The following is a 21,618-nucleotide window of genomic DNA, read 5'->3' as shown; positions in this document are numbered from 1 at the left end:
TCTGACAGACATTTTGATTATTGTATTATGTTCCTTTGTTTTTAAGTTCATGGGGTTTTTAAGATTACGACTTTTTCCTAAAGATATTTTGAGCGCATTAGAGTGCATAATAACAAAGATAATCATATTAATAATGAACTGTTTTCCCAGTTTCTACTGTGTGAATGTATGATAATGTAAAACACTGTATATTCACCTGAATGTTTAATTCACATAATAATGTTGGCATGTGTAAACTGAAGGGCATATTTATTTAACAGTGTGGCATTTTGTTTCATGTGATATTGTTGACTTTTATTTGTTGTTCAAACTGAAGAAGCTGTCGCTTTTTCCGCCCAAGCAGAGTGCAGTCATACCTATTTTAGTTAAAGTCGCGGTCGACATTCTTCTTTTAGGACCATGTCATGTACGTATTCTTTCAAGCCGAACGTTTCAATAAAGCTTCAATGTTGTATATAATGCACATTTGAAATCTTTCCCTTGCTACTGTGTAAGTGGTGTGAAGTGTCTTCCCGATCTTAGAAACCGGAGAAGAGAGCCTCTCTTTCAGGCGTCTCACCGTTCAGGCCGACTGCTTTGAATGAGCTCAACAAGTTTCCTTGTTGAGCTCAGAGGGGGCGTCGAGGGGATTAGGGGTCTGATAAAAAGGTAGACTTGTGCACAGTAACTCATCAGTTTTCCATTGCAGACGCATTCACGCAGCAGCGCATCTGGCAAGGTAAGCGTTTGTGTCAAGATATGAATCTGGCGACTTTTTGTCAAATTCTCAAAAAGAAAACTGTCACTGATTAGCTAAATGTGCTTGAGGCCTTTAAGTGTCAACAAATGACTATGATTTGCAGTGACCTCTATAACACATTTTTGACTGGCCATCAACATCGGCTCAGTGTTTTGACATACTCATGTGCAAAAAAGACACAAAATGATAATAATCTCATTTGAGTCACATTTGCTTGTGTTTCTAAAATCAAGGAGGACCAAAGGTGACTTACTAAACTGTGTACAGACTACTGTCTTCATGAGGACTGCTCATCTGCTTCGACTGCTCAGCTTGTTGACTGGTAATATTTTTGCTTGATGTGTTTTTTGTTTCATTTGTAACATTTTGTATAAGCTAATATTTCAAATATTAGACTCATCTCCAAATACTTAATTTCTGAAAGTTTGACTTAGACAAAACAAATAAATATAGAAAGTACTGACTCTTCATTTTTACTAAGATTATTATTAGAACACTGTTTTAGTACCTTTTCTTTTGAGTAGATTTATACTACTAGCTGAAACAAAAAGTCAGAAATGTGTAACCATGTAATTGTACACTGCAGGATAATATATGTTAATCAATAAAAAGTATTTACAGATTTCCTGATATTGTGAAAAGCATTGCCATACATAAACACTATTTGCAATGCATATGAAAAATAAGTTGAGGTATGTACTGTACATGTATTAAGAAGAAAATGGGTTGTGAAAAAGTGTCTTTGGCATCCAATGTGGTTTGTAAGAGCTAAGAGCTAACTTTGTTTCTGAAAAGTCTTTTTTTTTTTCCATGTCACTTGAATAGACTGTACAGATCTAAATATTGCATCACACTCAGCTTTGTGGTTAATCGGCTCGAACAGTAACATCTTTCTGTGCGAGAGGACATTCAGACGTGTCACCTATTTAAGTTTCTCATTGGTCTTCAAAAATAGCATCACAAAACAGAGCAACCATGACTAATGCTGTCCTCTGTACGTCCCCTCTCGACCTTTCCTCCCCCTCTCGCCCCACTCAGGCATGTCAGTGCTGCAGCGGGTGAGAAGCTGGAGCATCACTGTGCCCACAACAGTTACCGCTGTGGAGGGGAGCTGCGTCGTGGTGCCATGTCAGACACAATCTCATTCTCGGGTCGCCTGGTACCAGTACCACAGCGTGCATTATCCTGTGGTGTACGACAAGCGCAACCCAACTAAAGTGGAAGACCAGTTCAAAGGACGCACCGCAGTACAGGGTGAAGCTGCAGAGGGAAACTGCTCGCTGACGATCACTAATGTAGAGAGAAGAGACAACAACCTTATTATTTATGTTTGGATCAACCCAGACTCGAAACCAGCGCAGAAATTCCATCTTCAAACAGTAACTATCTTTGTCGGTAAGTAAGCATTTAGAATTTAGAAAATCAAAGCCGTAAAGCCAGAATTCACCTGCAAGGTTCATGTATAAAAAATTATATAATGTACGAATAAAGACTACCGTGAAAAAAACGGCAATTCTTTCAAACTCATAACTGTTTACAGCATCCAGGAAAACCAATTCACTGCACTTCAGCCACATGCAGCAAAACCATTTACACACCAGTTGTATTGCCATTATGAGCCTTTTGTTCGTGAACATTCATTTCCACATTATTAATTTGCTGACTACACTTGAGAGTTACACAGCTACTGATCCTAAACATTTCCCTTTAACAAGCTGCCAGTTCACCTTATTTAGTACGTTTAATTCACACGGTTGCTAAACTAAAAATAAAAAGTTTCAATATGTCCACGATTTCTTTCTGTTATCACTCTTCTTTGACTTCCAGAGAGAAAAGCTCCCATAATCTCCATTCAGAAGCACATTGTGGATGGGGACATGTTCCAGGCTAACTGCAGCGTTAAGTACTCGTGCCCTTTCTCACCTCCATTCCTTCATTGGAACACAAGTCCCTTTCTCAAAAACTCCACTTCAATGGCCTTCAGTGAGGACGTACTGGGCCAATGGTTGTACACAAAGACACTTCATGGTCTGGCAACGTATGAAATGCACAACAGCAAAATGTGGTGTTCTGCGCAGTTCAGAACCTTGACCACCGAAAGTCAACAAATAACACTTAACATTTTATGTAAGTGATACAGTTGTTTACACGTTCAAAATACAATGAATGACAGAAGTACATTTTCTTACTATTTCATTCTATGGTATAATTTCCTATATCCACAGACAAACCTGTCACTGTGACCCTGATACTGATGAAGGAACCGATAGTGGAGGGAGGCGGCGTCACCATGGAGTGTGCTGCGGACTGTAACCCACAACCACACACCTACATATGGCTGAGAAGACAGATGGGTTGGATCAAGGAAATAACTTCAACTGAGAGAACAAGGCCCTTCGACCACATCACAAGAGATACCTCTATTTCCTGCATCGCTTACAACGACATCGGCCCAGGGAAGTCCGACTGGGTAGATCTGGATGTTCAATGTAAAACAGAACTACATTCTATTTACTCTATTTTGCCAGAATTTACTGACTATATAATCTTAATTTGGGAATACAGAGATAAACATTCACACCAAACAGATGCTCTGCTGGCTACTGAGTAACATCACCAGCATAATGTAACGCTTAACAAGTTGCACTTATAAGATAAGTAATGCAAAGGAAAAAGGACAGTATGCAGTTTTTGCTCTTGTAATTTACATTATTGTCCTCATAAACATATTTTTAAACAGACCGAGCAATGCTGTACACTCACTTTGTTTGGTTTAGCTGGTCCCAAAACATGGCTTGGGGCTGGAGTATTAAAGAAGCAGAACTACCACTAGTATGTAGGAATGGCCCGTGGTGTGGACATTTAATACCACCTGAATGTTTGAAAATCATGACAATGTAACCTTCCTCTCTTCTGTTCCAAAGTCCACCCCCACACCCTCCATTTAAATTTTTTTTAAAAATCCTTCGTTATTTATGTACGTTGATTATGCATTGATTATTTGATCACTTTTTTGATCATTTTCTCTTCTAATAAATAACTGGAAATTGATGAGAACCGTCAACTCATGCAGTGCCTTTAGGAATCATTAAGGGTCATTTACACTTCTTAAAGTAAACAATGTGATGTGATCAAATAAATTACCTTAAGTTACCTTATCTAAGAGGAGGGAACTCCTACAGTGTACAAATACTCTGTTTCAAGTAAAACTCCTGCTTTCAAAATATTTCTTCGTTAAAAAAATACTAAAGAATTATATCAAAATATACGTAAAGTATCAAATGTATACTCATTGTGCAGAAAGGCCAACTTAAAAATAATATATATATTATGATTATATTAAGTGATGCATTAATGTGTTAAAACTGAACAACATTTGCATTACTTTATTTCCTAAAATGGAAATACTCGAGTAAAGTACAAGTACACATTAGCTATATTCCACCACTGCATGCAGTATATCTAAGATAGGTTTGAATGCTGATGAAATCATTTCCATCTTTCTAGTTGCCCCATTAATCCTGCCTGAGTCCTCCTGCCAGCTGACAGGGGAAACTCTGCAGTGTGTCTGCCAGGCTGAGGCCTCCCCGAAAGCCTCCATATACTGGACCATTGATGGAAATGACACTCTTTCATCCTCCTTCAGCATTGTTTCAGCAAATGTGGTCTCCGGGGAAATACATGTATACAGCCCAGCTCAGAGCCAATCTAACATATCTTGCACAGCCACAAACTCCCTGGGAAGCGACACCAAGCAGCTGTCTGTAGACTTCTCAAACACATGTAAGTTACTGTTGCTGTTTCCATAAACTATACATCAAAAAGCAGACCCGGTCATATTTACTAATACAGCTATTTTCCATTTACAGCCCCTTTATATTTGCTGCTGTTAGCTTTACTGCTCCCAGGGATTGGTTTGCTGTTTGGTTATGCAATGTTTATTTCCAGAAAACATTCTGGAAACAGGTTGGTAGACTTCTCTCTTTGTCAAACATAATGCCTGCACTGCTATATAATCTTTTTTATTGCTATTTTATTACCCTAAGGCCGCCACCATCGGGCTTTGTTCGCAACACTCGTGTCCTTTTAAGGGAATTTTTTACTTAATAATGATTCATTTCAAATTTTCTGAATTAAAATTCACATTTTTGCGTTTTCCTTTTTTTTAAGGCCCCAAAGTTCATCAGACGATGATGTACAACAAGACCAAACATACACCAATTTTGAACGGTAAATACAACACATTTATTCTCAACATACATCAGTAGATAACTTGGTCTCTATGTATTCATTTTAATTTTGTTATCAGATCACAGGATGAGAACGCACAATCAGGACCACGCAGACGCGAGATTGACCCTGAGGTGGACAGACTTTCCTGTGTTTATGACAATGGATATGTGATGGGTTAGAGCAGAGCTACGTCGCAGCCCCCGAAAGAGAAGGCAAAATACAGCAACAGTCAACGTGCGGTCAATGTGACTAATGATAAATAAAACATGTCGTGGTTCACAGCTGTTTTGTACTGACATACTGCGTTGCATTTTTCAATCTTTCAAGATTTTTGTTCTGTGGTTGTATTTCTGATGCACTGAGAATTAATAAAACTTCTGGCTCCCCACAGAGTGTGGATTGCAACACAGCTAACTATATAAAGTAAACTGCTGATCACAGGGAATCTGCTGCCGCTCTCTCACAGTGGGGTCCGGACCCCACGAAGGCGCATTGAAAAAAAACAACTGATTGGTGACACATTTATGTGCTGCATACATTTTCTTTATATAGTTAAAACATTTAACTTGATATATATATATATATATATATATATATATATATATATATATATATATATATATATATATATATATATATATATATATATATATTCAGAAATTAACCTTAAATTCCTATTGACCTGTAAACAGACTTACATACACAGCCCTTTGGCACTTTGAAACATAACAGGGTCCATGTTTATTTCCGCTGTGGTGAAAACTGATGTTAATGTAAACAAGGTGAGAAGAGGAAATTAATATTCAAACTGTTCCCAAGCAACAGAAACCAGATCTGTTATCGGGTAGGACTACAGGTCTACTGTTCTACGTTCTGTTGCTATAAAGATTCTCAGATTTATTTCTAGCCATGATGTCACACTGGATTTATTGGGAGAAAATACTTTACCAATAAGCCCCTATTAAGTCAACATGAGCGTGAGTTTTGCATTTTAGTTAATATTAACAAATGTGTGTCTGCACACTGTTCAGTATAAGGGGAGAGCAGTTTGTCCTAGTCGGGTTGTATATGACACGCTGTCTTGTGACACTTCACATCAGCTCATCTTTGAACTCACAAGTTATCAACTCCTCTCTTTTTTTCTTGAGACTTAACTTCTACTTGTAGGTAAGTAAATCTATTGATTTATCAAACCTAACATTGCCTTTGAAACTCCACACCTAGTGTTGTTTGTGCTGTGATCGGAGTCATGAAAAGACATTTCCTAACTCACTTTATTAAAACTCACTGGCTTGCAAACACACAAGGTATTGCAATGATCTGCAAGATGTCTGAGAGAAATCTAAAGATACAGATTTCACTTATTTTAAGTCAGATACATTGAGAAATGTTTAATAATTTGATCATTTAATTGCCGTCTCGTGACTGTTATTTACTGACAGTACTATGTGCCAGTTAATATCTCTCAATCAATGTGTTGTGTTTTTTGGTGGTGGGGCTTTATATGGTTTACATTTAGGTGAGTGGCACATACTACGCTTATGAGGTAATTAAAACACTAATCATAATCTCTGTTCATTCCTTATCAGAAACAAGTTAAATGTTTCTTATTTGGACCAAATCAGACTTTACTGATTCATCATTATTGCCACCTGTATAAAAATGATTTCTAGATTTTAACCACGTGTCTCTGTTATTTTATAAATGTTGATTGCTGTTTGTTTACTGCCTTTGGTTTAGGGCAATGGAGTCAGTGGAGACACTGGAGTCAGTGGTGAGGAGTGAGGTCATTCTCTCAGTTTACATCATTTCATTCCTCATCGGCCTGCCTGCCAACCTCCTGGCTCTCTACGCGTTCAGCGTTAAGATCCACTCCAGGCCGCTTCCGACAGACATCCTGCTGCTCAACCTGACCATCTCGGACCTGCTCTTTTTGATCACCCTGCCTCTCAAGATGCACGAGGCCGCGTCAGGCATGAAATGGCATTTGTCATTCGTACTGTGCTCCATCACCAGCTTCACGTTCTTCTGCACAATCTACACCAGCTCCCTGCTGCTGATGGCGGTCAGCGTGGTTCGCTACATTGGGGTAGCTTACCCTGTCACCTATCATCGGCTGCTCAAACCTGTCTACACGATAGTCGTCAGTGCTGCTATTTGGCTAATTTCAGCAGCACACTGCATCATCACTTTCATCATCGAGCACCACCCGTCACTTGCCAGCAAAAACTCCAGTTTCTGTTATGAGAACTTCTCTGAGAAGCAGTTGGAGATCCTCCTCCCTGTACGTTTGGAGTTTTTCTTTGTGCTCTGCTTTGTACCTCTTCTAATTTGTGTTTTCTGCTACTCGCGCTGCATTATGATCTTATACAGCCGCCCAAGGATATCCCTGATGCGGAAGCAGAAAGCTACAGGCATGGCCTTGGGGACTCTAGCTGTGTTTCTCATTTGTATGCTGCCATACAACTTCTCTCATGTCCTGGGTTACTTCCAGGGTGAGAGCCCGACATGGAGGCACTACACATTGCTGCTTTGCACCTTCAACACCTGTATTGACCCCGTCATCTTCTACTTCTCCTCCTCTTCTTTTCGCTGCACAAGTAAAAAGTCAATATTCAGGAAGCATGTACTCACTGTTTCAGGAATAGAAAGGCAGCCTGCAAGCACTGGCTAAATGTCTAATGATCAGAACGTGTGATATTGTGCAGTTCAGTTACTTACCAGGAAAAGTCGCACGTCTCGATTTTGTTGGCTACTTGGCCACAAAATATTTAGTTGAGGATCTAATCCTGCTCAAAAGGGCTGAGTTGATTTCCATACCAAACAATCACAGACAACTTTATAACAAAAACAATAAGACATGTTTGGTGCGTTTGCAAAATTCCAGATTTTATTATGTTACAGTAAATTTCTATTTTTCAATTGGAATTAACGTCCTTTGCACCCTTGACAAGTCATCCCTTGTTTACTTTAGCGTGGGCCAGCCACTCTTCTACACTCATGCATTCTGTAGGCACACATGTAGAATATACCTGCAAAACAAGACACAGGAATTGAATTCACACACAGGCAATTTATACAGTACACAGACACATCAAGTACAAGTTAATGGTGTGAATAAATGTCGGATTAAGAATGTATAGTGGGCTTTTTGAGATCAGATGAGATGTACCCTGAGGAATTTCTGTACATGAAATTTTAAGAAAATTAAAGTGTTCCTGGGACAGCATTATATTGATGATTCCATGATTTTTTTTTTATTTTGACAGAACTATTCACACATTTGGTATACTAATTGTTTTCCTTGGTCTGCAATATCTGTGCATAATATTCACAACTGCTTTGCTTACTGTCAGAAGGAAGTTACACTGAACTCTACGGCACTCTTTTACTTAACAAACCTGCAAAGAAGTTCATGAGCAGGGCCACCCAGCCTAGTATGTAGGACCAAGAGAAGCGCCAGTCACCAAAGCGCTTGCCCAGGAAGTTCACAGTCACTCCAGTGTAAATGGCCATTGCAAGCAGAACAAAGAGAGCTGGCATGGTGGGCAGAGAGGGATACATATTAGAAAAACAAATATCTGTGATCATAAAGATCATGTTAGTTGGAAGTCACCAGGTGCACCTGCTATAAAGCTACTAGTATTTGCCTGAAATTTACATTATATGAAAATTTGCCAAATATAAAACGTCATGTATGGCAGATGTGAAGTAAAAAACAAAATGAATAGGACACAATTTGGTTGTATTGTCAGAATTAATCTGAATGTACTGTACACATTACTCACTTGAAACAAAGAACATGATCCCGGCAGCAAATGAGCGGTTGAACCTCTCAAAGGCCGAGAAGTGGGCAAAGGAAAGGATTCCTGCGATGATGCCAGCAAAGCATGACATGGCAGAAAGGATCATGAAAGCTCGAGTGGCATTCCAGTAGGCTGTGGAGGAGTAAACAGACTATAAATGTATGTGCAGGATGATAAGTAACAAATATATAAACCTTTCTTTTGATATGACTTGTTTCTTACCAAAAACCTTTTGATAACCTTTCATTTGATATAAACTGTTTCATATCAAAAAGTATATAATTTTAAAATTGACCAAAAATCTATCTATTTCTGGGAATTTCCATAGACTCCTGAAACTGGAACTGGAATTTTTTTCCACATAATTTTTGCCTTGAACTTGAAACGTGCACTGCTGGTCTCACATACCTGCCATCATTAACAGTGTCATGCTGTTTGAAGCCAAGCGATCAAAAAACAGTGAAGCTATACTGTACATATAAAGGAAAACGTACAGTCAACTCTGGAGTAAATGTATTTATTTTTAGCGTTTCCTGGATCTTTGATTATTTGCTTTTGTGTGATTTTGTGTGATTTTATGTTGTTTTTTTTATTTCATTTGAACTTCTTTTCCATGTATAATGTGGTGAAACTACCCACCACTATCCTGAGTTGGTAGGCTTGTTTACATCTCGACAAGCTGCTAGATTTTGTTAAAATAAATACTACTTACAGGTTGACACAATGAAGTACTATATATTCTACTTTAAGAAGGTGTTTTTGTTTTTAGTGGGGTACTTTTATAATACACTTTTAATTTGTCAGTTGATCAGTCAGTTGATCAGTGTAGAACTTTGGTGTGCAAAATATCAGCTAGTTTTCTTTCCATATAAATTATTGGTTTCACTAAAATGTATCCTCATGATTTTGGTGATCCCCTGGCTTTTTATTCAGCATGCCAAAATGTTAAGTGCATAACACTTTGGTTTATAAGTAGTGCTATAATTAGCTAATTTTAGCATACAATTTTTTTTATTTTTAGGAGGATATAGTCTCAAAAAAACATGTAATATTCCATTTATATCAATACCTCTCTAGAAAATTAATTATTGTTATTGCACCAAATAACGGCAGTCGTTATAATCACCAGTGTAGTCAGACACGTAAACCTAGACTGTGGTGAGAGTTGCTGTGCCTCAGAGAGAGACCCACATGTAGGTGTCCAAATAGGATATGTCCCACTTACCAATGCTGTCGGTCTGCATGTAGCATTTGCCAGACATGCAGTACCTCCACAGGCCCTGATGGGCAAAGCTGCCAGACAGACGGTACTGCATCCAGTAGTCTGTGGCTGTGGAGACCACCAACAGGATGTTTCCCACAATGGCACAAAATAGGCCCCCTCCCATGAAGCTGTGCATCATGAGTGACACTGTGACAGCGGTTGAGGCTGATGCACTGTGCAAAAAGAGAAGAAGACGGGAGTCAGCAAAGTCATTTTTTAGCTACAGTTCGGGCACAATGATTTCAGGGTCTAATTAGGAAAATATATTCATATATATATATATATATATATATATATATATATATATATATATATATATATATATATATATATATATATATATGTATATATATATATACATATATGTATATATATATACGCATTTGGTAATCATACCAACAATACAATCAGCTCATGGCAACATGTGCGATCTCTCTCTCTTTCTCTCTCTCTCTTTCTCTCTCTCTCTCTCTCTCTCTCTCTCTCTCTCTCTCTCTCTCTCTCTCTCTCTCTCTCTCTCTCAAAACATGGTTTTGTATACTCACTACTGCAGCTAAACAAGTCAGGTATGTTAATTTCCTAGTCCAATCACATAAAATCTGAAACCTTAACATATCCCACCAACAGCACAGTCGACACACACATAACTGATGGTTGGTACAAATGTATTGAATACTGAAAAGGATTGTTTTAATAAGAACAATGACACAAAAACACATGGGATCATTTTTACACCTCAAAGATATTCTATATAAACAAGCGAGACTCTGGTGTATGTAGCTGCACTGCCTGCAAATAGCCATAATGGAAACACACTGATATGAACCTAACCAAAGAAACCAGCATGTCGGACACGTGTCTCGACTAGGTGAAGGGTCTGAACAACATTTATCACATATAAGGAGTCAGTTAGATCTCAAATTTGTCTCAAATTTGGCATATGATCCTGAAAAATAAATCATGAAGTAAGTAAAAAAGAATCCCAGGGATAATGTTGTAATATTACAGATTTTGAACAAAACAACAAATCTATTCATACAGAATGACTTGCTAAAGGACCTCTAGGCCCACCGGTGAGACATATACTCACTTAACACGCCATGATACACATTTCTACTTTTTTATATTTACTCCACATTCTTTCCATTTAAGTGGCATCTGCAATTATCAGAAGCACCCAGCATCATCTTACCTGAATTCCTCAGGATAAATCAACCCTCTTTAAGTATCAACCTTTCCTCAGGGAAAGAGTGAGAGAGAGTGCAAGCCAGGAGTGAGCGAAACGTCAAAGAGGAAGCCCTAGGCTGAATTCCAAAAAGTTATCCCCTCCACTTTTTTGTTGATGGAGGCAAAATCCTTTAAAACAATCGGCACAGAACAAATGCACTTGAGCGGCCGGGCCAAAAGCCACGTGACTCTTTCACACATGGGAGTATTTTTTTGGGAGGTGTGGGGGTGGGGGTCCAGAGAGAGGGGAGGGGTGATGGTGTTGGATGGAGATGGGGGATGGTCTGGGATAGGAGGCCGCTATGCCACAGTCCATGTCTGTTGTTCTATTAGACGTTCTGGAACTGTGGATGTGCAAAGGCTTGCAGTACTGCTGTGGTCAATGGAACATGCTGAAGCGCACACTTTCTTTCAGGGCGGCTGGGTTGTGTTCATGGACACACACACACGCTTAGAACAGACACATGACCAAAGAGCTGCTTAGAAAAATGACAGACTGCATGCAGCGTTTAACCTGTTCACTCTGAATATGTAATGACGACATGGAAACACTGCTACTCAAAAGCTGCCCAATACTGCGTGATACACATATACTCCAAATGGCTCACAGATCGTATTCATAATATTAGAATCAACACTTCAAAGTATTTTACACGCGTCAACATCATCTACACGGCTTGCACACTTGTCAAAACAGACACAGCTGCCACAATGACCGGATTATTGAAGGTTATTCAAGTGATACCAGCACGACTAATTACATGTCAAACGATCGGTCTTAATACTCAGAGAACTCTTGAGCAGTGATTCCATCTTTTGTAATTAACTACATAAAGGATTTTTGTAAGTCATGTAGTTTATTTGACAATGTGATAAACATTTATAGCGACCTGCATGAAACACAAATATTGTAAATCTTTATTATGGATGCATATGGATTTTGACTCAAACAAAATCAGCACCGTCTTTAAACTGCCTCTTGGGGTTTTTAGTCTGCATTAACACTTGTATACTTATGTGGTTAGTACACAAGACAACTCTGGTGAACACTTCAGCTTTTTCTTTAATGTTATCAGCTCGTCATTTACCACAGTGCTCTCCACACAAAGAATTTTACAACACAGCTGAGCTCAAATATGGTGAATGAATTATAATTATATTAATTTCGCATCATCTGTTCGGGTGCACAGATCGTCTACGGTAAATCTAACTCAACCACTGTGCACACAGACGGAAAGGTTTGAGGCAAGACAAAGAGAAACAGATGTACACTGTGGTGTTTGAATTCAAATGTCCAATCAGTTATAAGATAGTGAGGAAATTACAGGATTTCAGGATTATATATATATATATATATATATATATATACTTTTTTTCAAATATTTTTTTTAACAAATTCTGACAGAACATGATAAGGAGAGACATATTAAAATAGAAATACTTTGAAACTGACACTGAAAATACATTTAAAGGAATCCTTTTTTGAGGGAGCAAACCGGATTACCCGGTTTAAACCCAAGAACTTTATGAATTCAACTAAAAAATAATATGGTTTCAGGGAGGAAACTGGATCACCGGAGTACCCAATTGAAAACTTTTTTCTTTTACTTTCATTTATGTTTTAAAGGGGGTGTTCCAGGTGATCCGGTTTCCTCATTTAAAAACATATTTTTTACTTTCCTGTATATGTTTTGTTAGCGTGTACAATTATTGGGAGCCTGGTGTAGCCTAAAGAAGAATTCAGTTCGATAACGTCTCTCGTTCTCGTAATTCATTTCCTCAATCGCAGGTAAAGTAACAGCAGCTGCAGTTGCAAAGGCAGCGAGACCCTTGTTTACCTGAAATGTGTACTTTATCATTTTATTTTGAACCGCCCTGTTTAACAGTTGTTTTTTAATAAAATAAAACATTTGCATAAAGCAAGTCAATCCAGTAAAAACAGTAAGTAAGTAAAACAGTAATAAAAACAGTAACAGAATCCACAATAGCAGTATATAGTTATTAATAGCGCAGTCTGACCTTTACTGACCTCCATCAGCAATCACCATGAAGTGCACCAAGCTTGAAAGCAATTAAGATGGAAGCTCTCTTTTAACGTGGTGTCAGGTAGTTAACTTATTACTCGTGCCTTGTAAAACGTGGGCTTGGCATGGGTTTGTAAAAGAGCATCACTCAGTTGGGAGCATTCATGACTGATTATGATTTAGGACCAGAAGGCATTGTTTGGACATTCGGCTCATGATTTATTCAAGGCTGACGGAGGTATAATGGGATTTTGGACACAGGTTCGTCCATCTAATCTCCAATATGATGCTGCCAAAAGATTAAACCTGACTACTGTTAGGTAACAGCTGGATAGAAAGATCTGCAGTCCCTAGGTGAGTAAAAACACCTCCGCATGAGGAATCATCGGGGGAAGTACAACCATTTGGATCTGTATTTGAATGTGGAAACAGGCGATGAGCACCACATACAATCATGTAAACTCGCGTAGTGAGGAGTTACACTCTGCACTGCTGACTGATGTGCACTGTGAAAATCCATTTGAGCTGCCTCTAGTTTGGGTACTATTACGATTTCTGCTCAGGCTGTCTGGTCCTTTCATTTGGATGTCAAACCCTTTGCAAAAGCACATGCAGTTCTGTTTAATATGATATACGGTCAAAGTAAATCAATCACTAAAGCATGGAGAGTTACCACATGTGAGTTTCACATGCTGTTTGAGGAAATTCTTGAGTTGTCATCTCTTCTTCTTCATTTCTTAAATGTGACATTTGCTTCTCACACTACTTCCGTCCTGAGTTCTCAGATAGTAATATGACAACGTACGCACTGTGGTTCAGAGCTATAAGAAGTCCACCCTTCCTTTTGTTCGACAGGAAGTTGCAGGTTCCCCATCAGCGGCACATGCTAACTAAACTGAACCGCTATCTTGTCCAGACAGATGGAGTCTGAAAAAAAAGAGGAAATCAATTGATTTAATAACAAAACAGAAGGGTAACTGTGGTAAATTACAGTGCATCAAAGCCCAAAATGTCTGGCTACATGAATATCTTAGTCTGTAATTTATATATATTTTTTCTTTAAATAATAATTTAAAAAAAGATAGTGACTGCAGCATGTTATATATACGCGTATGTCTTTTTCACTGCACAATAGCACCATAGCACCATCTGCTGCACAAGCATAGACATAACAAAGCATTAGATGGCCACGATGGAAACATCTCAAGTATTTGAGTGTGTTTCTTCAGCGGAAGATTCAGAACTCAGACTCCCGGCTGCACACTGCTCTCCTCATAATGAACTACACTCCTAATGTATTTGAAGCGTAAACACGCTTTGCATATTGTGCACATTCTGCTGTGTTCGAAATTTAAAACTTCACAAAAAAAAAATACCTTGGCAGTGGTTTCTTCGACAATGTCATGTGTATTACTGTTAACTCTTTGTTTCACGGATTAAATTAAAGATTAATCACTGCATTACTTTAATAACACAGTGCAATTTATTCAAACAAAATATCTCCTAGTCCTGCTCATTGTTGACTGGAAATCTATCCTCCAACGGTGTTCAACCATAGGAAACATATGCAGAATAAATATGTTGTAGATATAGTGCTGTAACAACTACAGTCAATACAAACACTATAAGAGAATTATCAACTTGCAGAATGCAAACAGTTACCACTTTCATCAGGAACAATTGAAGCTCAACCAATGGCAAAAGGATTTGTCGTTTTAACCTTATTGTATAAATATTAAAATGTATAATTAACATGAATTGCTATATTTTTTTCAACATTTGAAGCTTTCTGCAGAGATTTTCTTTTTGAACAAATAATGAAGAGTAAACAGTGCATACTATGTAACGGCAGCATCGTGGGTTTAAATACAGCTTTGGGATCTTTGTTGCATATGCCGTCATCCATTTAATGAGCGGTCAATAAAATGCTAAATTATGAGTGTGTATGTGTCCTTCACAGATCTTGAGAACTGTTCATCTGATCTGATGCGGTCTAGAATGTGGTTTAATTTGGCCAGATGGAGGAGCTATAACAACCTCTATGTTATTACTTTATTAATCCCGCAAGGGGACTCTTTTTACAGCCCTCAAAGTTAACTCAAAAATGCTCTGGGCTTTGACTCATATGTTGATCATAATGCAGAACAAAAATGATTTGTGTGTGTGGAAGTATTATGTTCCAATTATATACCAAGAGTCCAAGAGGAACATCATAGGCACGAATATGATATACAACTTGTGACGAAGTCAGAAACTGTGAACCTCATTTAGCTAAATAATTTTACAGGCATGGCATGTACTTGGATTTATTATGAATAAATAAAGTTACAACACGAAGTTTTAAGTTACAGAAGAGGAAAGTGACACAAATATTATGTGTATATAAAACATGTGTGACACATTCCATATTTCAGTTAAAATACAAATTAATAAAAATCTCACATTTAAATAAAAAACTGAAAAATATAGCATCAAATATAACAGCACATTTTGAAGTTCAGACAGTTGTAGCAACTCTGACAGGCGCTGGAGGGATGAATGCTGGAAGAGCCACTGTTCTTTCAGAGGGAGTCTGAGAAAGAAAACAAGCTAAATAAAATACCATGAATCGATAAAAGAAGCAATGTTCCACTTCGATGCGTTTTATTTGAAAGACCACCTGGTGTATTCTGTTGTAGTCTGGAGGAGACCGCATCCCTCCTGTCAGCAGGTTATGAGGAGTAGTTTCTGTTCGGGCCTGTGAGCAATACATGTTCATGAATGAATACATGCATCTGATGCATGATATGCAGAGTATGGTGTATATATTTTATACACCACAAGCTCTTTCAAAACTGTAACTATCACCTACTGTGTTGTAGTTGTTGTGCGACTTTATTCCACCCTTCTCAACAGCTCTGGACGCTGGATACCTTGTCGGCCGACCTACAAAACAGAAAGAAAGTCAAACTAATTCATCACAGAATGTTAAGAAAACGTGTCCCCTCGTTTGAAGACTGAAGTCAGATGTCTTTTTTGCAAAGCAGCCAAATACTTTTGTTCTTGTTCCAGTAGACACAGAAGTAGATTAAGGCGCCCAGTAGGATGAGGAGCAGCAGGCCGCAGGGGATTCCAGCTGCAATGCCAGCGATGGCAGATCCACTCAACCCTTCAGCTAGTGTGACCAAGACAGGGAGCAGTGATTTTACTTCTGTGGCCCTGTGATAACAAATGCATTATTTGCACACATGGAAAACAACAAGTTGCCATACCTGCACCAAATCTGTGAACTTCAGACGGCCGTCCTTCAGTCATGCGAGCTTTGGGGATGACCCGAAACATGTACGTCAACTTGGGATCGAGGTTAAGGATGTCGGCACTCCTGGCGGGGCCCGGTTTCGGCAGGATGGTGTGAAATCCGTTTGAGCTGCCTCTAGTTTGGTTCCCATTACGATTTCTGCTCAGGCTGTCTGGTCCTTTCATTTGGATGTCAAACCCTTTGCAAAAGCACATGCAGTTCTGTTTAGTATGATACACGGTCAAAGTAAATAAATCACCAAAACATGGAGAGTTACCACACGCCTGTTTGAGAAAATTCTTGGAGTTGTCATCTCTTCTTCTCCATTTCTAAAATATGACATTTGCTTCTCACAAAAACAGCACTGCACAGCTAGATGCGTCACACATTGCACAATATTTACACCCCTATTCTCTATGGGGAGTGTCTGTTTTCGACGCTGGAGTTCTGCCGACATGTACAAATTCCAAACGAGAAGGTTTGGGTTGAGTGTGACTTTTTTAAATCAGCGTTCCTAGAGTCACTGCTTTACCTGTAACGATGGAGGTGGGCGGGACCTCCCAGGTCAGTGTGACGATTGTTGCATTGTGATTGGTGAACAAACTGGAATCTGAGATCGACGGTCCTGGAAAGAGGGACTGTGAGCTGGAGGGAGCTCAAGAGAGGGCAGGAAAGGGGGAGAGAGAGGGGCGACCAAGACTGGAGAGCTTTGTTTAAAAAAGGAAAAGAGCAATCTCAGGTTTTACATAACTCTCCATCTAAAAGGCCCATTGTTTCCTTATACTCTGGTAACGCTAGAAGCTCAAATTAGAAGCTGAAGGCAACCGAATCCATTAAGTATTTGAAACAAATAATCACTTTACTAGACTTAACCGTGAATAAAACAGCCAAACTATGCTGTTAAGAAGTCTACGCTTTGTATTAGACATGTCAAGTATTAGATAATATCGAGTCCAGAACCCAAACATATAAAGAACAGCCTTACAAATTAAAAGCTAAAACAAGGGATTATTTATGCGTTTGTATACTTCTTTTTTTTTTTTTTTTAAATGCATGATAAGATTAGTTGCTGATACATTTACTGTCAATCAGCAAATAGATTTAGGAATTATTTAAACCCCTTTTTTGAGGAAAAGCATTTTAATACTTAGCTGACGTGGGACTAAAATCATGTAGTTTATATAGGATTGAGTAGTTAAAGTTAACCTACTATTAAAATGAGTCTCTGAAGGTTATCTTAAATCCTTCACATAAAAAATCTTCATGTGCAAAGTAATTAGTAATCCACAAAATGTGGTAATGCAAAAACAGTATTTAACGACAATTGAGACTTGGTACTTGATAGTCCAATAAGCATCTGGTTATTTTCCACACCCGATAATGTTACAACCAACAAACCAAAAGTCGCAATATTGTACCTCTCAACTGAATTTCCCTTCTCTGGCTGCCAAGTGGGTTGCGACAGGTACAAGTGTAGATCTGGAGGAGAAAGTTGCTGACATTGTAATCCCGTAACTCGAGCTGTGTGGTGTCCCTGCTGATCTGGTATGGTGGCAGGCCGACAGCCTCGCTGCCGTTGGACCATGACACCACCGCCTGAGGCGAGGCCTCACTGACGCAGTGGATGGTCACCACTATTTTGCCCATGGAGTCAACTGTGGTTTCCACAGCTGGCAGGAACATCCTTGGACTACCTGAGGTAGATACGGGTCTCGTTTGTGGCTGGAGACTAAAGTCACTGATGAGTACAAGAACAATAGATTGTTGGCTTGATAATCTGTGAAAAACTTAAAATGTACCTGCAGTAATACTGCAGTTATTCTGTTCAACAGGCTGATCTGCCATGCACGTGACAGTTTTCCCGTCGAGGTCATGAGAGGCTGTGAAGGTCAGGCTGAGGTTCCCTGCTCCACTGCTGGAGTTGCTGAGTGCTGGGAAAGAAAGCTGGGCCTGTGGGGTTCCACCCAACCACTGACAGTGGTACCGCAGGTCAACGTTATTCACAGACTGCAGAGAGCACTGCGGGTCCCCCATCGGCCTCTCTGTCCAAAGAGAAGATTAATCAGACAGTATTAAAGTGAACCAATCATTCGCTCATGTTTGGGTCCATAGTTTTGTTATTTTCTTTATACAAAAGGTCTTAAACAGTAGGTGCAAATATGGTAGAATGCTGTAATGCCCTAGCTCTCCTGAAAAATAAAAGCATGTAGTTTGCAGTATATTCCAAACTAAATGTGTTGTCTTTCCTGATGTAGGAATCATAATATTCTTTCAGGAATGATTAACAAAAAGACAATTCCTATCAAAGCACACAAGAAAGGTAAAACTCCTGCTTTTCACAAACCATAAATGTTTAAAATGCTGATCTGTTGCCGCTTTTTTTTCGTCTTCTCATTGATCAGTATGCAGGTATAATTGCCTCCTTGACTGGTCTGTACATGCTTTAGGTTTAAGACTCCTTGGAGGGAAACCAGGGTCTGACTGCCAAAGACCCACTCAGCAGTCGGCGATGGGAACCCATCAGCCTGGCAGGAGATGCTTAGAGAGTCCCCCGTTACATAGAAAGGCCGAGCTGGTCGGGCCTCAAGCATGGGCGTGTCTGGTCCGTCTACAACCACACCACAAAGAGTGGAGAGTTACACAAAGAGGGGTAACAAACAGACAGCGGTGGAGGAAGACATGTAGTTAACCTTACACAGCACAGTGACGTTTATGTCAGTTGTCACACTGCTGAAGGGGTTCGTCAGTAGCACTGTGTACCGGCCTGTGTCCCGTCGGTTTGGATTGAGGATCACAAGGCTCTTTTCCTCCACAGAGTAGTGAGAGCTGGATTTGATCTCCATACCACTGAAGAACCAAGTCTGTTGCTCGACCACTCCCTGCAGCATGCTGTGCTGCAGGGTGAACCGCTCAGCTCCCTCCTGGGCAGAACCGGACGGTGTGCTCAGGATCACATTCTGGATCAAATCTGGGAATGAAATGATGGCGGAACAGATGGGGAGTCACCACATACCAGTTTTCCTTTCAAATGCACCAAAATTACATGGCAACGGTTTCATAGGACGGCTAATCTGTCTGAATTTGAAAAGATAGTAAATTCTGAGACTTTTTTTCTGAAAGACATTTTTTTGCTTTCCTTCCCAGTGCACAGCTGGGAGGGATTCAGAGTCTTGGTTTAGCATCATCCAGGAAACGGCGTTTGAAGCCGTGTCCTCTGGAGAAGCAGTCACCCGCCACTATCCATCTGCCTGAATATAAATCTCATGCATCTTTTAGGTGGCATATACAGTCAAGATAGGAAAAATACTAAAAATGTTGCAGCAGATGTGCATCTTGACTTAAATCTTGGATTTGCAAGATTTTTCAGGACAACACAGAGCCAGTGGCTTTTGAGTTAATCTTCTCCAAATTATGTCAAATTCAAACAAACATTGTTCAAACTCACAACTATACAAGGTATATACTGAATCTCCTGAAAATCCAAATATATACTTATCCACTTCTGTAATGTACAGCAATACACAGATACAAAATATGTAGGCCAATGTTTATAAATTCAAACCATCCATCCATATATAACTCACCAAATACGTTGAGAGTGAAAGCAGTGATGGCTTTTCCCAGTCCAGACTTTATAATTTCAACGGTGTAGTTACTGGTATATCCAAGTGGCACGTTTACAAAGCTAAGGGATCCATCCGCCTCAATCCGCAGCACCTTCCTTCTGTCCTCGTCTATGTCGGGGGGAGCACCAGAGTTGATGGTCCATGTGACTACAGGTAAACCTGCCATGAACCAGGTAACTGTTGGGTCGGTGGCACCGCTGAAGGTCACAGCCAGGGTCACATTGCTGCCAGCTAAAGCATTCACCTGCGGGGGACCAGCGGGGGAAACCACCAGCTGACAGTGTGCACCTGCAGTGAGAGAAGTGATCGGTTTACAGATGAAATATTCATCTCTGTCATCATAAATCTTTGTTACAGTTCAATGATTGCTGGTGCCAAGTGAACACACAATGCATGCCCGTTACAAAAGCACACGTACTTAGTGTGGCTTTACGTGAATCCGAAACTAAATTAACATTAGGCAAGGCAAAAACATAATGCAGAAGAAAACAAAGATTATAACAATTAAGAATATTAATTTTAAAACAAGTAAATGGAATAAAAGTTGCAGTGCGGTTTAAGAAATAAAATGCAGTAGTGAGATACAGAAATCAATTAATATACTTGAATCAGTTTCAATTAAAGACATCAGCGAACAGAAAAGTCTTTAATCTGGATTTAAGGTGCTGAGAGTCAACAGGAACACCATGTAAAGCCCAGTTTCCTTTGTTACAGGAGTTTCCCATGTACAATGTCATGGGATTAACGCAAGTGAAGCAAGTTATGTAACCCCACATCACATCTTACCTTGAAAAGTAAAACTGAGTAAAATGGGCAGAAAAACTGCGCATAATCTCCCAAATGCAAATTGCCAGGTCATTGTTTTAAAACAACTGTCTCAAACGATGAAGTTAAAATCCCAGCGTAGACGTCCTTGGTGTCATGGACAGCGACGGGATCCGCCTCTTGTGTGCTCGGCCCCTCTCGATCTGGCGCTGTCAGCAGGGCGCGTGAGTGGCTCACCTGTGCCGAGTCGCCTTGATTATGCACCTGAGGCCACGCCCCTCATCACATTTCCCACAACAGTGGCGATTTTACATGTTTTGTTAAAACGCAGTTATCATTTCATCTTAAATGTGTTTCCGTGACCCCACATAAGGCACATTATGTCGATTTAATTTCTGTATTTATTATATAATGCGGCATATGTGCAGGGAGCCACATTACAGTACCCTTACCTCAGCATCTCAATGACTTAGAATATCATCGAAAAGTTGATTTATTTCAGTATCTACAGTCATAAAGTGAAACTCATATCTTATATAGATTGATTACACACAGGGTGATATATTGCACACGTTCATTCCTTCTAATTTGGATGATCAATGGCTTACAACTAATGAAAACCCCAAAATCATCTCAGAAAGATGGAATATTGTGAAA

At 39.4% G+C, this 21,618-nt stretch overlaps 4 protein-coding genes and 1 long non-coding RNA gene across 7 annotated transcripts in view; 3 read left to right on the top strand and 2 right to left on the bottom strand.

Moving 5' to 3' along the window:
- LOC137781170 (sialic acid-binding Ig-like lectin 5) overlaps positions 1-2,142 on the top strand; it is a 7,127-nt gene extending 4,985 nt beyond the window's left edge. Inside the window, 1 exon segment of the mRNA XM_068569760.1 lies at positions 1,778-2,142. Within this exon segment, the coding sequence (XP_068425861.1) occupies positions 1,778-2,142 (365 nt within the window).
- A 2,765-nt stretch (positions 2,143-4,907) lies between these two features.
- Positions 4,908-5,253, top strand: LOC137780885 (uncharacterized). The gene is made up of 2 exons (XR_011077183.1): positions 4,908-4,969; positions 5,049-5,253. It is a non-coding gene; the product is annotated as an uncharacterized lncRNA (long non-coding RNA).
- Positions 5,254-5,914: 661 nt separating this feature from the next.
- si:ch211-231m23.4 (free fatty acid receptor 2) lies at positions 5,915-8,093 on the top strand. Of its 2 annotated transcripts, XM_068570169.1 has the most exons (3): positions 5,915-5,949; positions 6,073-6,139; positions 6,713-8,093. In XM_068570169.1, exon 3 carries the CDS (start codon positions 6,717-6,719, stop codon positions 7,644-7,646), a length of 930 nt encoding a protein of 309 aa, XP_068426270.1. In that variant the 5' UTR covers positions 5,915-5,949; positions 6,073-6,139; positions 6,713-6,716; the 3' UTR covers positions 7,647-8,093. The 2 variants fall into 2 exon arrangements, with proteins under 2 accessions (XP_068426270.1, XP_068426269.1); XM_068570168.1 differs by having other exon boundaries at positions 5,921-6,139.
- lim2.5 (lens intrinsic membrane protein 2.5) lies at positions 7,943-10,181 on the bottom strand. Of its 2 annotated transcripts, none has more exons than XM_068570171.1 (4): positions 10,004-10,181; positions 8,761-8,910; positions 8,374-8,508; positions 7,943-8,004 (listed from the first exon to the last, which is right to left on the bottom strand). In XM_068570171.1, the coding sequence occupies exons 1-4, from the start codon at positions 10,179-10,181 to the stop codon at positions 7,943-7,945; spliced, it is 525 nt and encodes a 174-aa protein (XP_068426272.1). The 2 variants fall into 2 exon arrangements, with proteins under 2 accessions (XP_068426272.1, XP_068426271.1); XM_068570170.1 differs by having other exon boundaries at positions 8,761-8,929; positions 9,966-10,178.
- A 5,609-nt stretch (positions 10,182-15,790) lies between these two features.
- vsig10l (V-set and immunoglobulin domain containing 10 like) lies at positions 15,791-21,097 on the bottom strand. Its single transcript, XM_068570700.1, has 12 exons — positions 20,983-21,097; positions 20,155-20,484; positions 19,266-19,538; positions 18,915-19,178; positions 18,370-18,612; positions 17,989-18,264; positions 17,103-17,195; positions 16,545-16,769; positions 16,328-16,447; positions 16,145-16,218; positions 15,953-16,030; positions 15,791-15,865 (listed from the first exon to the last, which is right to left on the bottom strand). The coding sequence occupies exons 1-12, from the start codon at positions 21,053-21,055 to the stop codon at positions 15,791-15,793; spliced, it is 2,124 nt and encodes a 707-aa protein (XP_068426801.1). The 5' UTR covers positions 21,056-21,097.
- Between the last annotated feature and the right edge of the window lie 521 nt (positions 21,098-21,618).

Source organism: Clinocottus analis, unplaced genomic scaffold (assembly GCF_023055335.1).
Source record: "Clinocottus analis isolate CAN_PGR_092001 unplaced genomic scaffold, fCliAna1.0.p SCAF_9, whole genome shotgun sequence".
Taxonomy (NCBI): Eukaryota; Metazoa; Chordata; class Actinopteri; order Perciformes; family Cottidae; genus Clinocottus; species Clinocottus analis.
Note: the sequence above shows the minus strand (reverse complement) of the source record. Positions and strands in the feature narration are given on the sequence as shown.